Raw genomic sequence first — 21,725 nt, forward strand, 5'->3', positions numbered from 1 at the left:
ACGCCAGCTACAACACGTGTCACCAAACATTAAAACAAAATTTAAAAAAAAAACAACTATAAATACAATATTAGACAAATGAAAAAAAAATACTTCTAAAAAAAACATCAAAAAAATTCCACACCACCATAAAGGCTGCGATGTTCAACGTATGATCAACACCATCACACGTCACAAAATACAAACAAGAAAAACCCTTCGCACGGGTAAACACTGATGGAATTAACGAGAGAGAAAAGAATAAGCTGAAAACTTGTTCCAAATTGATTGATTGCAACAGAATACAAGGACTAAATAAATAGGAATGCCATAAACAACATCCCGTAAATAACTCCTCTAAGTATGGAAGACATAGCAACGAAATATAAGATAAAATTCTATATTCTCCCTCAAGATGTAGCATGCAAATTGGCAATGCTAATCTTGCCAAGAAGAAATTGAAGTTGCTGTGCTATCAGCCCTTTTGTTAACAAGTCAGCTAACTGCATTTTGCTGCTTATATGCATGGGAATTATCTCCTTGGACTCAACGCGTTCACGAACAAAGTAACAGTCCATCTCAACGTGCTTAGTTCTTTCGTGGAAAACTGGATTATTAGCTATGTGACAAGCATCTTGATTGTCACAAAACAAGGGTGTGGGTGATGAAGTGTCAATTCGTAATTCACTAAGTAGCCAACGAACCCAAAGAACTTCACTTACGGTGGACGCCATTGCTCGATATTTTGCTTCTGCAGAAGAGCACGACACAACAGATTGTTTCTTACTTCTCTAAGAGATAGGGGCCCCGCCTAATAAAAGGAAGTAACCGGTACGTGAGCGTCTTGTATAAGAGCATTCTAACCAGTCGGCGTCACAATAAACATTTAAGACAAGATCTCCTATTCGGGAAAGGAGGATGCCTTGACCCGGTGTAGTCTTTAAGTATCGAAGAACACGGTTTGCCGCTTCCAAATGATTTGTTCCCCTGGAAGAACACAATCCCCTTTTCCTTCAACTGGGATGGAATCCCCATTAGGAATGAGGACAGGAGCTTCGAAAGGGGTATTCTTATTGTTAATAAGGACGTTGGGCAAGTGAGTAATGTATTCGGTGCAACCCGAGTCGAGAATCCACTCACCTTCTTCGTTTTCTTTATGAGCCATATTGGCCGTGGGCTTAATACCTTCAACATTACCTGTTCCAGAAAAATGCTTCAAGAAAAGCTCATAATCTTCGTTTCTTAAACCTGGAATCGGACTCATCTCCGTCTCGACACATGCTGCTTTGCCCTTTGACTTTTCTCCTTTCTTTCCGGGCCACCATTCTGGGTATCCGATCAGTTTGAAGCAGCCTTCACGCTTGTGACCATCTCTATTGCATTTAGTGCAGTGATCGGTCCCTTCCTTCACAGCCTTGGTCCCGGTTCTTTCTTTGTTCGAACTTGAAGGTCCATTCCTTCTTTAAAAGGCCTTGAATGCAGCGGATTCGAAAGGTTTTGGGCTTTCATTGGAGACAACTCTTTGCCTTTCATCCTCAGCCACCATGTGATACGCCATCCCAAGAGAAGGAATTGGTTTAGTGGCTAGGATTTGGGTTATAATGACTGTGAAATCGGCATCTAGTCCCATAAAAAACTCATAAAGACGTTCTTTCTCTTGATGCTCATTAATTTTCTTGCCAATATTACATTCACATTTGTTACAGGAACATCGAGGGAATGGATATATGAACTGAAATTCATCCCATATGGATCGTAACTGTGTGAAGTATGTGGATACAGTGGCACTACCTTGTCGAGTAAAAGTGATCTTTTTCTTTAACTCATACGCCCTATGAGAACTTTCTTTCCCGAAACGTTCATTCATATCTGACCATATCTCTGATGCCGTCCCTGCGTATTTGACACTGTTCCGTATGTTCTTCTCCATGGCGGTCGTCAACCAACCCTTTATCATGGCATCGACCCGCATCCATGGCATGTAATCTTTAGAACTTTTCTCGGGTTTCTCGATCGTCCCGTCAACAAACTCAATTTTGTTTTTAGCAAAGAGAAAGTTCGTCATCTCTTGGCTCCAATCGGCGAAGTTGCTGTCGGGAGGATCCTGTTCACGTGTAATTGCTTTGGGTAGTCGGATGGATGAAGGTAATAGGGTGAGTTGTATGTAATCCCACCACTAGGACCTTCTCCATCTTTGGTTTTGTCTCCTGCCATTCTTTAGGATCGAAAGCTAGGTTCGTGAAACCTGCCCTGATATCATGATGGAATTAACGAGAGAGAAAAGAATAAGCAGAAAAATTGTTCCAAATTGATTGATTGCAACAGAATACAAAGACTAAATAAATAGGAATGCCATAAACAACATCCCGTAAATAACTCCTCTAAGTATGGAAGAGATAGCAACGAAATATAAGATAAAATTCTATAAAGCTTCAGGCAGGAAAAACCATGAAAGAAAATTTAACAAAAGCCTTAACCGAAAAACCTCACTTCCTTAACTACGCAATTTCAGCAGAGCTACTCAACAAGGAAGATGAATTCGACGACAAAGCTACAAATATAATCACAACACTAAAAGAATAAATGAATGAAAACATCACCAAACTAAACAACGTTGCAGCTAATCTTCCTGTTAACTAGATTTTTTCTTTACGTTTTTATGCCGTAATAAAAAAATATGTTACTTTTCTTGTCCATTATGCTTGTTGTCCACTACTAAAATCATACAAAATCTTCGCACATTATTTTGTTGTTCACTACTAAAATCACACAAAATCTTCACACATTACGTTATATTTAAGTTCTCATTATGTCAATTTGCTGACTGAAATGCCGCCTGTAGGTTACATCATATCATACATACTTATAAAGCTAGAATTTTTTCTTGAATCTCATGCATTTGAAACCCCCATAAAAGTTTGTCTACACCACATGCATTTGAAACCCCCACACCCTTTCACATTCAAAGTAATTAATCACATATAATCTCATTCCAAGAAAATCACACACTCTATAAGTTCAACACCTCATGCATTTCAAAACCCTACACCTTTTCACCTTCATTATATATGTAGTTATATTTGTACATTTTTCTTACAAAAAGTCGTCATTTAGTTGAAGATATTATGATTCAAAAGTTTTCATATAGTTGAAACATTCATGATCCAAATATGATGATTTGAAGAAATGGGTTATGTCGTATCGACGGTAATTGTAATATGATTTTTTCTTTCAACCAAAACAAATGAAGCTTTTCGATTCCTTCTTTATATTCATTTCTCATTTAACCTTTATATATGATTTGTATGTATTACTCAATCTTGCATGTGACTCTCCACACATCAATGTTTTGCTTGAAATATCTTTCTAATTCTTCTTTTTCTTGAAAAACCTTTTGGTTGCAGGTTAGTGAAGAATTGTTATCAAGTTTCTATGATTGAATGGTGTTCAATAAAGAAAGAAGATTTCACAAACGGATATAGGTTTTTTTGTTTGAGCAAAGTAGACGAATGTTAGTTTTTTCTTTTGATTTAAACATATATTTATGTAACATTTTTATTTATATATTCAACCACCTAATGTTCTTATTTATTTGATTGTAGTTTTTCTATTTTGATTATGTTTATTTTCTATTAGTTTGTTGTTGGGTTATCCTACACAATATATTTACAAGATAATATTTAAAAGATAACATAATTTTTAACATTTGATATATAATTATGATGACTTATCATGATATGTTCTTCATATGAAAGTAATTTATCCATATTATGATGACTAATTCATGTATATTTATTAGTTACAACTCAAGAGTTTTTAACTTATGATTATTAATTAGTAATCACTAATAACTTTTTATTTTCCTTTCTTTTATAAGGTTGTAAAGTTTTGTTCATTAAAAACATTAATGTATTTGAAGAGATTTGTGATTTAAAAATGAAAAGTATATATAAATGTTATAATAAATGTTTTAGTATTTTTATGTTATTAAAAGTTGTAGTGTTTATTTTTCATATTTTTATTATTCGTTGTATGTATATATATATATATATATATATATATATATATATATATATATATATATATATATATAATACAAATGTTATAATAGATGTTTTTGTATTTTTATGTTACTAAAAGTTGTAGTTCATATTTTTGTTCATACATTTTGTTAACCCAATATATAGATTATCATACGTTTGATATATAATTTGCACAATTTTAAACGGTTTATAAAATTATCAAATAATTGTATATAGCACAATGACTTAAAAGTTAAAACTATAATCATCATATCATACGATATTATAAAGGAAACATTTTTTCTTTCACCAAACTCCCAACTTTTCATATTTTCATACAATATACTTAATTTATTAACTTAAATATGCTTTTAGTAGTAAACATTATCATAAATGGAAGAATTTGTGACTTATCAATATGATATACTTAATTTGTTACCTTCAATATATAGTTAAATAAATAACTTACATTAATATATCAAATAAACTTAAAAATTTAGTGTAAAATTTAATACCTAAAGTAAAATATCAAATAATGTTTAAAAAAAATTCAATATATTTTTTAACATAGTTAAAAGGAAAACATTAAATATAATAATAATAAAATAACCTAAATTGATGAATCGAATTAACTAAAAATTGTCTGAAAACTATATTCTAACAATATATTTTTAACCTGCGCCGCGCAACGCGCGGGAATTCGTCTAGTATCATCATAAGCTTTGAAATTAACACTTGCATTAAACATCCAACCACCATATTAAATAACAAATAATGTATTTAAAAACCATCCACATCTTTCTGCATTGTCAAACATTTACCATCCAGAAAATACATACGCCTTCCAAAAGCAAAATGAAACCCCAAAAAATGGAAACTATCATCAACGACCTCATCACCCACTACGAAGCAGAAAAATTATCAGTGACCAACATGCAAGAGGAGATCTTTGAGCATCAAAACTACAAGAAGGAACTGCTAGAGCACATGGATGCCAAACCATCTTTCGATAACCACCTCAAGATGCAACGTATCTTATTTCACAACAAATATGAGGCGACAAAACTCTTCAACAGCATGCAGGAGATCAAAAACAAATACGAAGCTCTTATTGAAGACCTCAAAAAGGAGATCAAAAACCTCCCTGACGACAAACAACCCTACCTTTAATATGTTTGTTTGTCTAATGGTTTTAAGTTTAGATTATCTTTTGCCGTATCAAAGAATCTTCCTTTTGCAGTAGGTTGGATGTAAATGTATGAAAATCACTATATCGTTAATGTGGTTGCTTTAATATTTTACTATTTTCTACTACATTGCCCCCATTCATATGTTCGTAGTTAGACTAAATATTCTCTAAATCTTAAGAAACAAATTTTGACATAGCGAGGCGCAAGTAATTCCATACTAGTTCAATATGAATTGCATTAATTATAAAAAATATTATTATAAGTAAATGTGAATTGGATTAATTATATTCATAACAAATGTTATGAATTCCACATTTAATTATGGTGATATTTTTTTTCCTAATTAATACTATTTGTATGTGTCTTCAGGCACATGTTATAAAATCCGAAAGAAAATATATAATAATAAAGTTGTAAAAAAACCCGAAAATATAAAAAGAAAAAAATGATAGAATAACATTGTAATATTTAAAATAGTTATGAATTTTACAAATGAACTCTTCATCAAAGTTCTTTCAACTTAACAAACTTAAGAGATGTATCTATTGAATGTTCAGGGGAGGGGCCATTTACAAGTAAGGTTTTCTTAGACAAAAAAAAAAATGTCATTTCAGTAAAAACTGTAAAGGTAAAGGACAATTCGTGAAGTTTTGAAATATCACCTCGCTGTTACCAAACAACCCTTTTCGTCTCTCAAGAACATTTGGTGTCCCGTGGCACTGACTGCAAACTCAACTCATTGTTGCCAAAGATAAGGAAGATAGAAGGAAAACAAGGATGGAAATGGTGTCTTTACGTTCTTCTGATAAAACCCTAGTCAAACCCTTCTCTTTATTTTCATCTTCCCATGTTTTCTTTCCTAAATTCGTTCAATTGAAGCTCAACAGGACAAAGTTTTCTTTTCATGGCAATAATGGACTCAAAATTAGGGCTTCTTTGTCATCGAATTCTGTCGTGTCCTCGTCTACTCCCGACAAGGAAGATGCAGAGTCCTCGCAGCTGTTTGAGGTTAATCACTTAATTCAACCTTGCACTATCATGAATTTGAGTGCTATGATATTCTGATTCTAGTTTTATTTATGGATTGAACTTGTGTTTTTTTATGTTTGTTCATGTTAAATTGATACATTGATTGAAATTTAAGTATGTTCTACCAATGCTACAACACTGGGTTTAAAAATGTAGCAAATTCTGCAAGGATTGAGAGTAACTGGTTAATCAACTTGTTATATACTCTCTCCTTGCCTGAAAAAGAGATAAAGGTTTAATCCTATTCGTTTTCAACTATGAAAAAGTATATATATTCTCCAAAGGGTTAACATTTATCCAACCGTTACAAATTATACAACCATTTTTCAAACAGTTGAGTAGGTTACATGTAAAATTTTCAATATTTTGGCCCTAGAATGAAACATGGTTTCATATTTTGTCTAAAAATTGGGAAAAACATGAAAATTCTTAACACAAAAGACCAATCTTTTGTTACTAGGGCTCTAAAGGTGTAATTACCAATATAATAGAAGATGAAGACCACAAGAAAGTATGAATTGGTTCTCTAGGAATAATTAAGCTATAAAAAACTTGTTTTTGGAGGGTTAGAAAGCTATACTTCAATTATTACCTAATAATAAAACTTTTCTTGATAAATTGTGTTTTCAGAAGCTGAAGGAGAGAGAGAAAGAGCGTATAAACAAGCTGGAGGAGCTTGATAGAAAAGCAAATACACAGTTAGAAAGACAGCTTGTTATGGCTTCAAATTGGAGCAGGACATTATTGACAATACAGCAAAAGTTAAAGGGAACAGAGTGGGACCCTGAAAATTCACACAAGATTGAGTATAGTGAATTCTTAAGGCTCCTTAATTCAAATAATGTTCAATATATGGAGTACTCAAATTATGGGCAGACAGTATCAGGTTAAGTCTCATTGGTAATGATTGTTTTGGTACTTATCTCAACATGCCCTTAAACCCTAAACCCTAAATCCTAAACCCATGTTGGTTATTGCAATTCATTTCAAAAAGTTGAGGGCTTGTCAGGATGTAACAGTAATCTTGAAAATCTTGGAATTGTAATTCTAGTATTTCAGATCACTTCCAAATAATACTGTGAATACAAATAATGTTTTTTTTTGTATTAGAATTCTGAGAAGTACTTTATATATGTATATGAACTTAGGATACTATAATAGACTAATCAATGCAAATACATTGCTATTTCTTGCATTTAACCCTTTACCATATAGACCATAAAATCATACAATAGGAATCTTTGGTTTTTCTTTCATCACATAAGTTACAAGATTGTTTTTATGAATCATGACTTCAATTTCCTAATGTTTCCTAAATCCTTTATTTTCCCTTTCTACAGTGATTCTACCACATTACAAGGATGGAGTATCAAAAAGCGAATCAGAAAAAGATATAGTTTTCAAGAGACATATTGTTGATCAAATGCCTATTGATAGCTGGAATGATGTTTGGAAAAAGTTGCATCAACAACTTGTGAATGTTGATGTTGTTAATGTGAACAATATTCCTGCAGAAGTGTATTCGAGTGTTGCAACTATTGTTGTGTGGTCAATGCGACTTGCTCTTGCTATTGGATTATACGTGTGGATTGATAATATAATGAGGCCAATTTATGCAAAATTAATACCTTGTGATCTTGGAACCCCTCCTAAGAAGATTAAACAGCCTCTCAAAAACCAGGCACTTGGATCATTAGGCGAGAGTCGGTAAGTAAAATACTCACTTTTTTTTTTTTTTTTTTTTTTTTGGGCTGAATATATAAAAAATGATGTTCAAAAATATTCGAGATTTGAAAGAAAAATAAATGAAGGCAAATTTGTAAAAAGGTTGGACTTAATGGGAAAAACCTCATTTCCCTTACTTTCTATATTAAGTCAGGTGTGTTTCTTTTTTCCCATTAAGTGCAAGATTGGATAAATGATATCTATATGAAGTAAGTTGTATGAACAAAGACTGTTTTCCTTTTTGGACTGAATGAACTGTCTTAACGAGAGTGAATGACCATTTTACCCTTTTGTCTCTAGAAACGATTAAATACTATAATGGATTAATAATATTTGTCTGAAGTAAGTACTGTGTGAACAAAGACTGTTTCTTCTTTGGACTTAATGAACACTCTGAATGAGAGTAAATAACCATCTTACCCTTTTTCTAGAAACGAAACCGAAGAAAAAATGATTGAGAACCAATATATGGATTGAAATTGTAATTGACAATTTTTTTTTTGAAATACTTAAATAAATTATTTTTTTATATGAGTAACGATACAAATGCAATTAACATTCAAATACATGATGATTAACAACTTACATTGAACATAATACAAATCTTGAATTCAAACATTTGTAGTATTCATCCTAGCAATGGTGTTGCAGTTAATTTGACAGAAACAGGTTTCTAATTTTTTTTTTTTTTTTGTGCGACTCCCCAGGGCTAAATTTATATCAGCAGAAGAAACCACTGGCGTATCCTTTGATGATTTTGCAGGACAGGAATATATAAAGAGGGAATTACAAGAAATTGTTAGGATACTAAAAAATGAGGAAGAGTTTCAAAATAAAGGCATATATTGTCCTAAAGGTGTCCTACTTCATGGCCCACCTGGAACTGGTAAAACCCTTCTAGCAAAAGCCATAGCTGGCGAAGCAGGTCTTCCTTTCTTTGCTGCAAATGGCACTGATTTTGTCGAGGTCAAATTCTTATCTCATCAACTTCATCACTTTTTTTTTATTAGGCTGCATTTGTTACACATGATGAGGGCATTTACGTCTTTTGCACCCCAAACACAGTACAGTCTGTCTTGTCAGGACTCAAGTCATGTCAATATGTGATGTGATGTGAGGATAGTTTGTGATTATGGAAATTGTGTATGCACAGATGTTTGTAGGGGTAGCAGCGTCTCGTGTGAAGGACCTTTTTTCAAGTTCAAGATCATTTGCTCCATCAATCATATTTATTGATGAGATAGATGCTATTGGTAGCAAACGTGGTGGGCCCGACATTGGTGGGGTATGTGAACAAATAACAATAACAATGCCTTCCTTCCTTATTTCAACCTAAAAACCTCCTGTTAGTTACATCATTGTACTTTTAGTTTTTTTTTCTTATTAAGGCATTGTACTTTGAAATATCACCCAATCATAACATTCTACTTTTATCTTTTTTCTTACTATGACACTATTTTTTTTAAAAAAAAATTCTACACAATTATCATGTCCACTTTCATTTTTTTTTTCCATATTAGGACATTATATTTTATAAATACCACCCAATTGTCATTTTCTACTTTTCATATTGTTTCCCTTATTGGGACGTTATAAAATATTTTGAATTGAGATATGAATAGTATACTTTTAAGTTTGAGACTTTGTCCACAAGAATTTAATATGTTGGCTGGTTTAGTCCCTGTGTAGAAAATAAATTACAAAAACTGTCCTTTTAATTTACTGAAAAGATCCCTGTGCAGATTTTTTTAACAGAAACAGTCCATGTGTTCAAGACTTTTGTATGTTGACAGGTTTGGTCCCTATGTAGAAAATGAATTACCAAAATTGTGCTGGTAAATTGTAGAACAGGTCCCTGTGTAGATTTTTTTTTACAAAAACAGTCCATATGTTTAAAAAATTACAAAAATGGTCCCTTTCTAATAGAAAATTTACAGATTACGTCCCCTCACTAGTTCTAACCAATTGTCATGGCTATAGTTTGGTTGGAAGAATAAAAGTATGATTCTATAATAAACAAGTTTACAGAAGTACATTGCTATTTCTTGCAATTAACTTTATCCTATATACTTTAAAAGGGTGGTGCAGAAAGGGAACAAGGTCTGCTTCAAATATTAACAGAAATGGATGGATTCAAAGAGTCAACATCTCAAGTGTTAGTTATTGGAGCAACAAATAGGCTGGATATTCTTGATCCTGCCCTTTTGAGAAAAGGTCGTTTTGATAAAATAATAAGGGTTGGTTTGCCATCTCAAGATGGTAGATTGGCTATATTGAAGGTAACTCCACCTAAAAGATTATCATTTTTGGAATCCAGCTTTTTTAAATTTTACCTTTTGATGATTTTTTTTTAAGTATGGTTTATTAGGTGCATGCTAAAAACAAGTATTTTAGTTCCGAGGAGGAGAAGGATACGTTATTGTTGGAAATTGCAGAGAAAACAGAAGATTTTACTGGAGCAGAATTGCAGAATATACTGTAATTGATGCATTAGTGTTATATTTTTTTTTTCTTTTTCAGTTATGGTTTTATTTATAGAAGCTAATGATTAAGTTGACAGGAATGAAGCTGGTATTTTGACTGCTAGAAAGGATTTGGACTACATAGGGCGAGAAGAGCTTCTTGAGGCCTTGAAAAGGGTAAGGTTTCAGAAGTTGTGGTTTGCAGGATTCCGTTTGATTTGGCCGGAATTGGAATTGAATTCCATTCCATTCTGGCGTTTGGTTGCAATTGAATGCGGAATTTATTTCTGTTGGAAATTCGAATTCACATAATCCTTTAGCTGATGGATTCCAACATTTCATCCTAAAACTCATGGAATTCAATTTCAAGAATACTCAAATACGGTTTCATTTTTTAAAAGGGCAATTTAAATCTCTATTAATTTTTTGAACCAAAAACTAGTTTTAAAGAATCTAATTTAAGAAAAAACATAGCATTCCGTTATAATATGTAAAGTTTATTGTTTTAGTTTTCTAAAAAATTGTAACAGAAATTTGATAGAAATGGTAATTTAAATAGTTTACAAGTATTTGAAATCTATTTTCCAATTTGTATTTTATAAAACAAATAGCAATGAAGGGCAATTCTGTCATTTGTCATTACATACATTCCATATCCTTTGACAGATTTACAAACCAAACAGAATATACAAATGGATGACATGAAATTGAATTCCATTCCATTCCTTTTCCTTCCAACCAAACACTCGATGGATCATGAATTTAAACTCCATCATATTCCAATTCCTTTCACAAGATTCCATTCCATCCAAAAACATTCTGATTTCTGCAAACCAAACCCGTAATTGTTCACGTAACATTCTTAACCTCACATACTTCTCTCTCTCTATTCATGGTTTCTTTTTCAAAATTGCAGCAAAAAGGAACATTTGAAACAGGTCAAGAAGATAAAAGTGAAGTACCTGAGGAGCTTAGAATAAGGTTGGCATATAGAGAAGCAGCAGTTTCCATTCTGGCATGTTACTTTCCAGATCCCTATCGACCTTTCACAGGGGTAAATATAAATATAAAATCTTTATATATATAAAAATTCTGTGATTATATGTAAAATTGATTGCTAAAATCTTGAAAATCTTCCAAAATGCATGCAGACAGATATCAATTCTGTTAAAAGCCAATCAAACCTTCAGTACTTAGAAGTTCCAGGGCGTGTGTTTAAAAGAAAGTCAGATTATGTGAACTCCATAGTCAGTGCTTGTGCTCGTATGTATATTTAATTTCATCTTTGTTTTTTTTTAAAAAAAAAAATGTCTTGTGTGATGTTTGGTTATGTTTATGTTTTGCATTATAGCGAGAGTAATTGAAGAGGAGATGTTTGGATTAGACAATTTATGCTGGATATCTGCAAAAGCTACATTAGAAGCTTCTATGCTTGCTGAATTTTTAATTCTTCAAACTGGAATGACATCATTTGGGAAGGCGTATTACCGAAAGAATCATGATTTAGTACCAAATGTAAGTGTCATCTCTTCAATCATATCTTACTTGAACATTTATAATGTTTATTTATTTATTTATTTTTATTGTAAATGAATTATGTTGGATATTAAAAGCTCATATGAGAAATCATTTGATTCCTATAGGCTGACCAAACATGATCATGGAATGTAATGACTCATTCCATTGCTTGATTTATTCCATTCCATTCAACCGATTTAGTCTTGGTTTTAATTATTATATTTTTCGGTTTTAGTCTTTGTTTTTATGCATCAACTTTATTATTATAATTGATGTTCTGATAGTTGACTTATTTTCATAGCTTGCAGTAAAACTTGAAGCACTTAAGGATGAGTACATGCGTTTTGCCATGGAAAAATGTTATTCTATCTTAAGAGAACATTATTCTGCTGTAGAAGAGATCACAGGTTTGTTTTTTAGCTTTTTATATGAAATGGTTTGTTATAATTTTGATATATGGATAAAATATCATGGAAGATGATTTATTAATCAAAACCCTCATATTCACATCCATATTTGTGTATGAAATATGTGCATCAATGCAATATTAAGGTAGTCTTTGGGGGGTTGTATTATTTATTTATTTATTTATTTTTGCATTCCATCATGGAATAATGAAAATGACAATATAACCTATTTTTGTTTACGTAATTTTTAATGGCACAAATCTTTTTTAAAGAATTTCATGATCTTAATTAAATTACAATTAATTTTAAAATGTACCTAAAAACATAGTTTGTTATAATATTATGTGGGTTTTAATAAGATTTCATTATGTTAATTTTTCTATATCTCTAAATAAATAATTACTTAATTATAATTCAATAATATATCAAGTAGAGTTAAAACTATACATTAATTTTACATGTTAGATAAAACAATTCATATAAAAAAATCATTCCATTCCTAAAGGCCAGCCAAATTTAATGACAAAACTGCAAAAATGGTCCCTGTGGTTTCTTATTTTTTGTGGTTATGGTCCAAACGTTTGAAAAGTTGCAGATTTGGTCCTTTTCAATAAGTTTTGTTGTGGTTTTGGTCCCTCATCCGTTAAGTTCCTTAAAATGACAATTTTACCCCCAGGGACCATTTTCACAGTTTTGTCTATTACTATACTATAAGGACCATTTTTGCATATATTCTATTTTATTTTAATAAAGTATTATATATTAATAAATATTATTTTTAATATATAACATTATATATTAATAAATATTTTTTATTGGATTATTAATTTATTTTAGTTGATTTAAAAAAAAAAAAATTGTTGGAGTAATTTTTTTATTAAATTATTATATATCAATACATATAGTTTTTAATATATAATATTTATATCATAATAAATATTTGGATTATTAATTTTTTTAGTTAATTTTTGTAATTTTAATTATTTTTTATTGTATTATTACGTTCAATTTATTATTTTCTTCATATACTAAATGTTGTTTTATTGGATTATTAATTTATTTTAGCTAATTATTTTTAAAATTTTTTTTATCGAAGTAATTCTTTTTATTGAATTATTATATATCAGTACATATAATTTTTTTATATATAATATTTATATCATAATAAATATTATGTTATGAGATTATTACATTTTACGAAACATTATTTTATTGGATTATTAATTTATTTTAGCTAATTATTTTTTTAAATTTTTTTATCGAAGTAATTCTTTTTATTGAATTATTATATATCAGTACATATAGTTTTTTATATATAATATTTATATCATAATAAATATTATGTTATGAGATTATTACATTTTACGAAGCATTATTTTATTGGATTATTAATTTGTTTTAGTTGACTCTTTTTATCATTTCTTTTTGTTTGAGCAATTTTTTTTATTAGATTATTATATATCAACAAATATTATTTTTAATATATAATATTTGCATCATGATAAATAATACATTATTGGATTATTAATTTTTGTAATTTTTTTTTTGAATTATTAATTTATTGAAATATTACTTTTTATTTATTATAATTTTAATATAATAAATACTATCTTATTGGATTATTGTTTTATTTTGAATGTATACTATTAATTGTTTTTAATTTTATTAGTTCCACCACAAAATCGCCGAAATATGTAAAAGTGTCGATTATCATCATCAAAAATTAGCTGGATCACCTCCAAACACCTTCATCGGAGGTTCAATAGATACTATACCTTATTCCACCCAGCGTTGTTCGTAGCCACCTGCGACAACTTCTTCATAATCCACTGGAATCCTTCATATCCCACATAATGCGCAACAAACCCCGATAACATTTATAAGTGGTGGTGGTGACCGGGTGATGGTGGTGGTATTTTCCCAATGGTTTCTCATTATAAGCTAGATGAAATGAAAGTGTTTGGTAACGATCCTAACGATTTCGATGATGAGAGACCACGATTTTGCGTATCCTATGACTTTGTGGTGGAACCAATAAAATTAACAAGAACTACTATTATAATCCGATAAAATAATATTTAGTATATGAAGAAAATAATAAATTAAAAGTAATAATCCAACAAAAAATATTTAAAAAAAAAGAAATTACAAAAAATAACTAAAAGATAATAATAATCCAATAATATAATATTTATTATGATATAAATATTATATAATAAAAACTATATATATTGATATATAATAATTCAATAAAAAATAATTACATCGACAATTTTTTTCTAAAAAAGAATTAGTTAAAATAAATTAATAATCCAATAAAACAATATTTAGTATATGAAGAAAATAATAAATTAAAAGAAATAATCCAATAAAAATAATTAAAAAAATTAACTAAAAGAAATTAATAATCCAATAATATAATATTTATTATTATGATATAAATATTATATATTAAAAACTATATGTATTGATATATAATAACTCAATAAAAAGAATTACTCTAACAAAAAAAATCAAAAAAAAAAAAATCAACTATAATAAATTAATAATCCAATAAAACAATGTTTGTTAGTATATAATATTATATATTAAAAATAATATTTATTAAAATATAATACTTCAATAAAATAAAAAAGAATGTATGCAAAAATGGTCCTTATGGTATGGTATATGACAAAATTGCAAAAATGGTCCCTGGGGGTAAAATTGTCATTTAAAAAAAGTTAATAGCCAACCAGTTAAACTTAACGGATGAGGGACCAAAACCACAATAAAACTTGTTGAAAAGGACCAAATCTGCAACTTTTCAAACGTTTGGACCATAACCACATAAAATAAGAAACCACGGGGACCATTTTTGCAATTTTGTCAAATTTAATCATAGCATGTAATGACTCATTCTATTACTTTTTGCTTATTCCATTACTTTGTCCATTTCCATTCCTTTGTAAACAGACTTGAAAGGTGCTCCATTTTGCTAACACAACTATTAAAAAAATTGTGTTACTATACATCTACAGATATTCTAATTGAGAAGGGAGAAATTGAAGCTGATGAAATTTGGAGTATATACAAGAATAGCCCTCGGATACCTCAGGTTATTTCCAAACTAGTCAACCCGATAATGTACATGTATATCTAGTTATCAGCTTCTTTTATTTAGCATTTCAATAAACGTAACATATTTTTATTACCTTGATACATCATTGATCATTCATCTGTTTTTTTCTTTTTTGAAATACCAAACGTTTAAATGTATACAATATCAGAATCCTTATCTTAAACATATACACATCCCTAGTTAATTTTGGCTACTGAGGTAGATGTCTATAGGAGTAAAATTACATTTTTTTGTCCAACCCAAAAAGGTGGAACAATGGGGGATAGGGACACGCTCTTGATCTATCATTTGTGAAAAAGACGTAAATGCCCTCGTTATCCCTGTCATCGAAAATAGCCCTAGAAAGCTCATCTAGTCCTGTTGTGTTTGTTACATGAGACCGTAGTAAACGAGACCAGACAAGCTTTCTAGGGTTATTTTCGATGATGGGGATGAGGAAGGGTATTTATGTCTTTTTTTCACAAATTAGAGATCAAGAGTTTGTCGCTTGTTCCACCTTTTTGGGTTGGACAGAAAAAATGTAATTTTTACTCCCATCGACATCGGTCTCACTCCTAGTCCAATACACCCCAAACACAGTACAGTTTGTTATCTCATTCGTAACAAACGGGCCCCACTTGAACATTATATCATACCATCTTACCTTTTTTAAAAAAAAAAAATGTTTATAATGATTCAGCCTCGTGTGACCCCTGTTGATGAATATGGTGCACTGATATATGCTGGAAGGTGGGGAATCCATGGTGCTTCACTTCCAGGTAGGGTCACATTTGCACCTGGAAATGTTGGATTTGCAACTTTTGGTGCTCCTAGACCAATGGAGGTTAGTGCCGAATTTATATGCATATAATTTTAAATTGTAAGTTTTAACCATGCATTTTTTTTTAAAATAATAAAAAATGGTTGCATCTTTGTTGTGTGTAGACTCAAATTATTAGTGATGATACATGGAAGCTAGTGGACAAAATTTGGGACACGAAGGTTGAGGAAATTAGAGAGGGGGCAAAAAGGGAAATTGAAGCGGAAAATGAGAAGCCACAGGTTTTGATGGCAAGTCATTTTCTATGATTCTTGTTGCCTCTTTGGTGGTGAGTGTGTCTACTTGTTGGTAAATATATAGTTTCTTAAAACTAAAAAGCACTAAATGTTGCTAGGCAATTAAAGGGCTTCATTTTTTAATGGACAAAATACAGAAAAGGCGCTTGTATTTTGAATACAGTATTTTCTTTTATAAAGTAACATTGGATACAATCTAAAAATGTGTTCACTTGATTTTTTGGCAGCAAATTACAACTTATGTGGAATCTAGATGCATTCATTTTCTTATATCCTTTCACTCCAAAGATTTACTGCATCTTGATTTCGTGGGTCATTGGAAGATCATGTTATCACACACTAAAAAAAACTTGATTGCATGCAACCATGGAGCATGAAGATGTTCTCAGATATAATTACAGGGAAAATGTATCAGTTTGTAAGAGGCCTAAGTTTATTCCAAGGGCATAAATGGGATTTCACATCTGTTTTGGATGGTAGCGGTAGAAAAAGGTTATGTAGTGCTAGTATGCAAATCACAGGGAGAGCTTGTATCTATATATATATATATATATAGTGAAATATGCTTGCCACACTTTTTGGAGGATAATATTTGCTTTGTTTTTTCTTAGGTTCATGTCTTTTGAGGGTGATAATAGATCGAATAAAAAAGAAATGAAAATTAATGATTTTTAAAGATTATAGAAATCATATTGTATTATATTATATTTCATATTAAAGATTAAAGATTATATATTTATAATTGACATACGTAAATGATTGATTATACATTGAAAATTTAAATAAACCAAACGAATTACAAGAATTCATTAAAATTCTGTTTTTTAAAACTTTAAAAGAAGACAAATTTGAAATAAAAAATAACACTTCAGGTTCAAAATTGGTGAAGAAAATCCCGTAACAAGAACCCGTTTGACCCAGTTTGGTTGTGCGTGTGTATGTGGCAAGGTCAAGTGATAAGTGTTTTTCAAAGTGTCATTTGGCATAAGTAGAGCAGTCGATGCAGGCCTTAGCGTTTTTTCTTCTATTTCTTGTCAAAATAGTCAACTGAACACCCAACTCAGATATATATATATATATATATATATATATATATATATATATATATATATATATATATATATATATATATATATATATATATATATATCACACCATGAATCTATATTGACAACCTCTATCGATATGGGTAAGGCAGGTAGATGGATCAAAAACTTGTTAGGCAAAAAGGAGGAGAAAATCAACAAGAAAGAAGGTGGTCCCACATCTCCACCATGCACCACCGCAATTATTCCAGCAACTCCATCACCTTCTCACCGGAGGAGATGGAGCTTTAGAAAATCAGATAACAAAGAAATAGCAGTCAATCACAAGAGTTGCCGATCATTTGACTCCATCATCACCTCCCAGTTAGTTTCACAGGCTTTGTTCGACTATGCAATTCAGCAGCAAAACTACACCACCATGTTGGTGGTGCCGCCTCCTAAAGCCACCACATATGGACTCCCTCGTGTGGTTTTAGCTGCAGCTGCAACAAGAATTCAAGCGGCTTTCCGTTCCTATTTGGTAACAACTTTTTTTTTTTTTCTTCACTATCTTCACAAAAGCAGGTAGTTCGGGTCAAATCAGATTGGTAGATGTAGTCAGAGTTTCATTTCCAATGTAGATTGGGCTCGTATGGGCTTTTAAATCTTAAGTCAGAGTTTCATTTCCAATGTAGATTGGGCTCGTATGGGTTTAAATCTTAAGTCACGTGACTACGATTTATATCTCATATGATACTTTTGGGAGGGTGTTTTTTAGAAGTTGTAAAAGAATAACCTTTTTACAGGATTTCTTGTTATAAAGTATTTTTTTAGGACATCCTTAATGAATCTAACATTGGTTGTACGTAGGCACGAAGGGCGTTGTGTGCTTTACGTGGATTAGTGAAGCTACAAGCTTTGGTGAGGGGACACTTGGTGCGTAAGCGAACCACAACCATGGTTAGGTGCATGAAGGCACTTGTCTCTATTCAAGTTAGAGCTCGATATCAAAGAATTCAAATGGTTGAAGATGTGGAGTCACAATCACATCTTCATGCCACAAGTAGAAGAGGATTTGTGATAGCTCATGAACGTCGTCTCAGTGCACCACAATTCGTAAACTCTCATTCTTACTATAGCAATGTCATCTAAATACAAAATCAATTTCAAAAGCTATAACATGTTAAAATTTTCAATGAGTTACAAAACTACAACTATTTGTACAAAGTTGCTCTATAAGGCATCAATCAAATTTTGACCACATCTGTATTTTGACCGACGGTTGTTAAAAAGGATAGGGCAAATTCAATTAGCTACATAATATACTAATTACTAAGCAATATTGTATTATTTCTTTAGGATCACAATGACAATATCAGACAATTCGAAAGCAAGACAAGCGGCTGTATAACTTATCGACAGTCATCACGGAGATTCTCAATAGATTCATTGCCATGGAAACAAGAAAATTCACCCAGACTCCAAAATAAGCCAGTAAACGCGGCTTATTCTACAGTGTCACAAATGGGATCACAATCACATCACGATGAACCCAATTACATGACCCGAACAAAGTCTTCAAGAGCAAAAACACGGTCACAAAGCGAACCAAGACAACGACCCACAAAACAAAAACGCGAAAATAGACAAAATTCATCAAATGAAGCTCTTGGTTCAAAGGTGGTTCGAACCCACAACCATCAAAAGGTGCACTCGGGTTGTGTGGCTAAGGCTCATCGGTCATCAAAATTGATCAATGATTCTGAATTCGACTCAGCAAGTACTTGTACTAATGGCTCATCTTATTGTATAACTCAGGTTAGTACATCAAACATTTGGGCACAATTTCTTTAATTTTCACCATCTTTTCCACTAGCGGAAAATTTGTACAGCAATGGATTCATTCTGTTGCAAATTTACCATAACGATTGATTAGTGACAGAATTTGTATTAAAAAATAAGCGACCAACTGTTGCTAATTTTAACCAAAGTTGCTAATGTCTATTTCTGTCGCTAAAGCTAAACCTATCGCTTAGTACGCTGTTAACCTTGTTATGTGCATACATATACAATTTGTGAGACCCATGTATTATATGAGTTAATTAAAAAAAAAATATAATGGTCAAAATATTTGACAATTTTGAATTTATAAGAAAAAAAAATGAATTATTATAATTGAAATATTTTTTATCTTTTAACTTTAAACAAATAATTAAAATAAAAAAAGAAAAAGAAAATAATGAGTTTTAATTTGAGAAATTTGAAATTAAAAGGTAAGTTCATTAATGAAATTGATATCAATTTATTATTATATTTATTGCAATTATTACAATAAATATTATGTTGAATTTAATAAAATATAAATACTCATAAAATTACATGTGAAAAAAAAATAATTCAAAATAACCACAAAATGATATTGGCAAATTGAATGAGAGTGTGATATGTGACAAAAAAACATTTATTTATTAGAGTAGATGTACGCACAAGACTCAATACACATACTAATATAATATATAAATACAAATACACAATATACGTATACACAAACTTATATAGACACATATATGCATGCATGATAGACTTACACATACATTGTCCCTGAGAAGAGAGCCTATTGGTTAAAGTGAGAAATTAAATAAAAGAAGTTCACCATTCAAAACTTGACAAGCCTAAAATATTGTTAGTGCTATGATATTTTTACTATATATGATTGGTTTTGGGATAGGTTAGTTTTCCCTTTCCTGCTCTTTTAGTTTTTCAAATACATGTATATACGTATAATACACACACACACACACATATATATATATATATATATATATATATATATATATATATATATATATATATATATATATATATATATATATATATATATATATATATATATATATATATATATATATATAGAGAGAGAGAGAGAGAGAGAGAGAGAGAGAGAGAGAGAGAGAGAGAGAGAGATGAACAACAAAACAAATAACTCTGGAAAAAAGACATATGAATTATACGGTTAAAATGCCTCATGGCTAAGTCCAAAAGTTTCTTCTTGGGACTAAAAATACCATATGAATCCACATATGCATACAACTTTGTTATTTTTCTACACTCTAACAAGGATATTTGCCACAGATGACTGAAAATCTCTATTAGCAACAAGCCATATGCATGAAAGCTTAGCACCAAGTGAATCAACAAGGAGTTAATAGCCGACACATTTTCATGACAAACAATCAATCGTCATGTCTGCTAGATCTAATTTGGGACATGACAGGGTGAAAGAGAAAAAAAAGTATTAAAATGATAGTTGTTATTGATGATTTATGTAACATTGTAAGGAAACAATAAATATTTTTGTAATAATATTCAGCCCCTGAAAACATAATTCGCTCTTTATCTTTATTAACAATAATAATACAATCAAGAACATGTTTTAGAAACTGAGATAATGCACAACACTCGAAAACCTTTTAAAATTTATAGTGATGGCAAAGCTTGTTCCTTGAGTGAATCTTAAACTGCTTTCAAGACAGCTGGCATAAGTTTGCGATTGGTAACAATGATACCTGTGTCAAGATCAAGATACCTTCCTTTTGAAAAGTCTAAAGGCTTCCCAGAAGCATCAGAAGCAACACCTCCAGCTTCTGCAATAAACTCATCAATTTTTTTATAAGAAATAGCAACATACTTTCATTGATTTGTTTATTATAGCATCATGCTTTCATTCCTTTGTATTGAAAATTCTACCTAAATATAGCAATGTCATCAATATTCACTGCTATTACAATGGCCTAATAAAAAAAACCTAAAGTACAATGCTATAAGTTTACAAAGTATAATACCTTAATACGATTTTTTTCCCTGAAAGTCACAATTATAGCAACATACAATGCCTTAGAAGGAAAAGTGCGATAGACAAAGAAAAATTGATAGTCAAACAAGTTGGAGTGAAGTGGCCAAAAAGTAGGGTGATATGCAAGAAATAACAATGTACTTTCACTTACATGTTTATTATAGAATCCCACTTTTTTTTTTTTTTTGGTTACAATATTATACTTTGAAAAATCTACTCAATTATAGCAATTGCTATATTTGGTATAGGGGGTTTTGGCACTGTAACACAAGAAATTTTGGAGAATTTACACATTTAATCACTCAAGTATTTTTTGTGTTCAATTGGTCCTTAATGTC

The 21,725-nt window shown here is 30.7% G+C and overlaps 3 protein-coding genes across 3 annotated transcripts; 2 read left to right on the forward strand and 1 right to left on the reverse strand.

Moving 5' to 3' along the window:
• Positions 1-1,441: 1,441 nt before the first annotated feature.
• On the reverse strand, positions 1,442-2,044 carry LOC145040594 (uncharacterized). Its single transcript, XM_078988504.1, has one exon. It carries the CDS (start codon positions 2,042-2,044, stop codon positions 1,442-1,444), a length of 603 nt encoding a protein of 200 aa, XP_078844630.1.
• A 3,801-nt stretch (positions 2,045-5,845) lies between these two features.
• On the forward strand, positions 5,846-17,119 carry EMB3144 (AAA-type ATPase family protein). The gene is made up of 16 exons (XM_078992180.1): positions 5,846-6,199; positions 6,851-7,106; positions 7,561-7,927; positions 8,653-8,911; positions 9,099-9,230; positions 10,024-10,224; positions 10,314-10,423; positions 10,506-10,584; positions 11,324-11,461; positions 11,559-11,670; positions 11,759-11,922; positions 12,227-12,332; positions 15,353-15,429; positions 16,133-16,276; positions 16,378-16,541; positions 16,737-17,119. The coding sequence occupies exons 1-15, from the start codon at positions 5,969-5,971 to the stop codon at positions 16,519-16,521; spliced, it is 2,520 nt and encodes an 839-aa protein (XP_078848306.1). The 5' UTR covers positions 5,846-5,968; the 3' UTR covers positions 16,522-16,541; positions 16,737-17,119.
• Positions 17,120-17,670: 551 nt separating this feature from the next.
• On the forward strand, positions 17,671-20,902 carry LOC145039097 (protein IQ-DOMAIN 19-like). The gene is made up of 4 exons (XM_078987225.1): positions 17,671-18,075; positions 18,405-18,650; positions 18,894-19,352; positions 20,667-20,902. The coding sequence occupies exons 1-4, from the start codon at positions 17,695-17,697 to the stop codon at positions 20,685-20,687; spliced, it is 1,107 nt and encodes a 368-aa protein (XP_078843351.1). The 5' UTR covers positions 17,671-17,694; the 3' UTR covers positions 20,688-20,902.
• The last annotated feature ends 823 nt before the right edge of the window (positions 20,903-21,725 follow it).

The sequence above is a fragment of the Lactuca saligna genome, chromosome 4 (genome assembly GCF_052625555.1).
Source record: "Lactuca saligna cultivar CGN05327 chromosome 4, ASM5262555v1, whole genome shotgun sequence".
Taxonomy (NCBI): Eukaryota; Viridiplantae; Streptophyta; class Magnoliopsida; order Asterales; family Asteraceae; genus Lactuca; species Lactuca saligna.

Excerpts from the sequence above, each read along its gene's own strand:
- LOC145040594 (XM_078988504.1), bottom strand. The coding sequence starts at position 2,044 with ATGACGAACTTTCTCTTTGCTAAAAACAAAATTGAGTTTGTTGACGGG.
- EMB3144 (XM_078992180.1), top strand. The coding sequence starts at position 5,969 with ATGGAAATGGTGTCTTTACGTTCTTCTGATAAAACCCTAGTCAAACCC. Across the intron at positions 10,225-10,313 it reads GTAGATTGGCTATATTGAAG|GTGCATGCTAAAAACAAGTA; the intron begins GTAACTCCACCT and ends ATGGTTTATTAG. Across the intron at positions 12,333-15,352 it reads TGCTGTAGAAGAGATCACAG|ATATTCTAATTGAGAAGGGA; the intron begins GTTTGTTTTTTA and ends ATACATCTACAG.
- LOC145039097 (XM_078987225.1), top strand. The coding sequence starts at position 17,695 with ATGGGTAAGGCAGGTAGATGGATCAAAAACTTGTTAGGCAAAAAGGAG. Across the intron at positions 18,651-18,893 it reads GTCTCAGTGCACCACAATTC|GATCACAATGACAATATCAG; the intron begins GTAAACTCTCAT and ends TTATTTCTTTAG. Across the intron at positions 19,353-20,666 it reads CATCTTATTGTATAACTCAG|ATGACTGAAAATCTCTATTA; the intron begins GTTAGTACATCA and ends TATTTGCCACAG.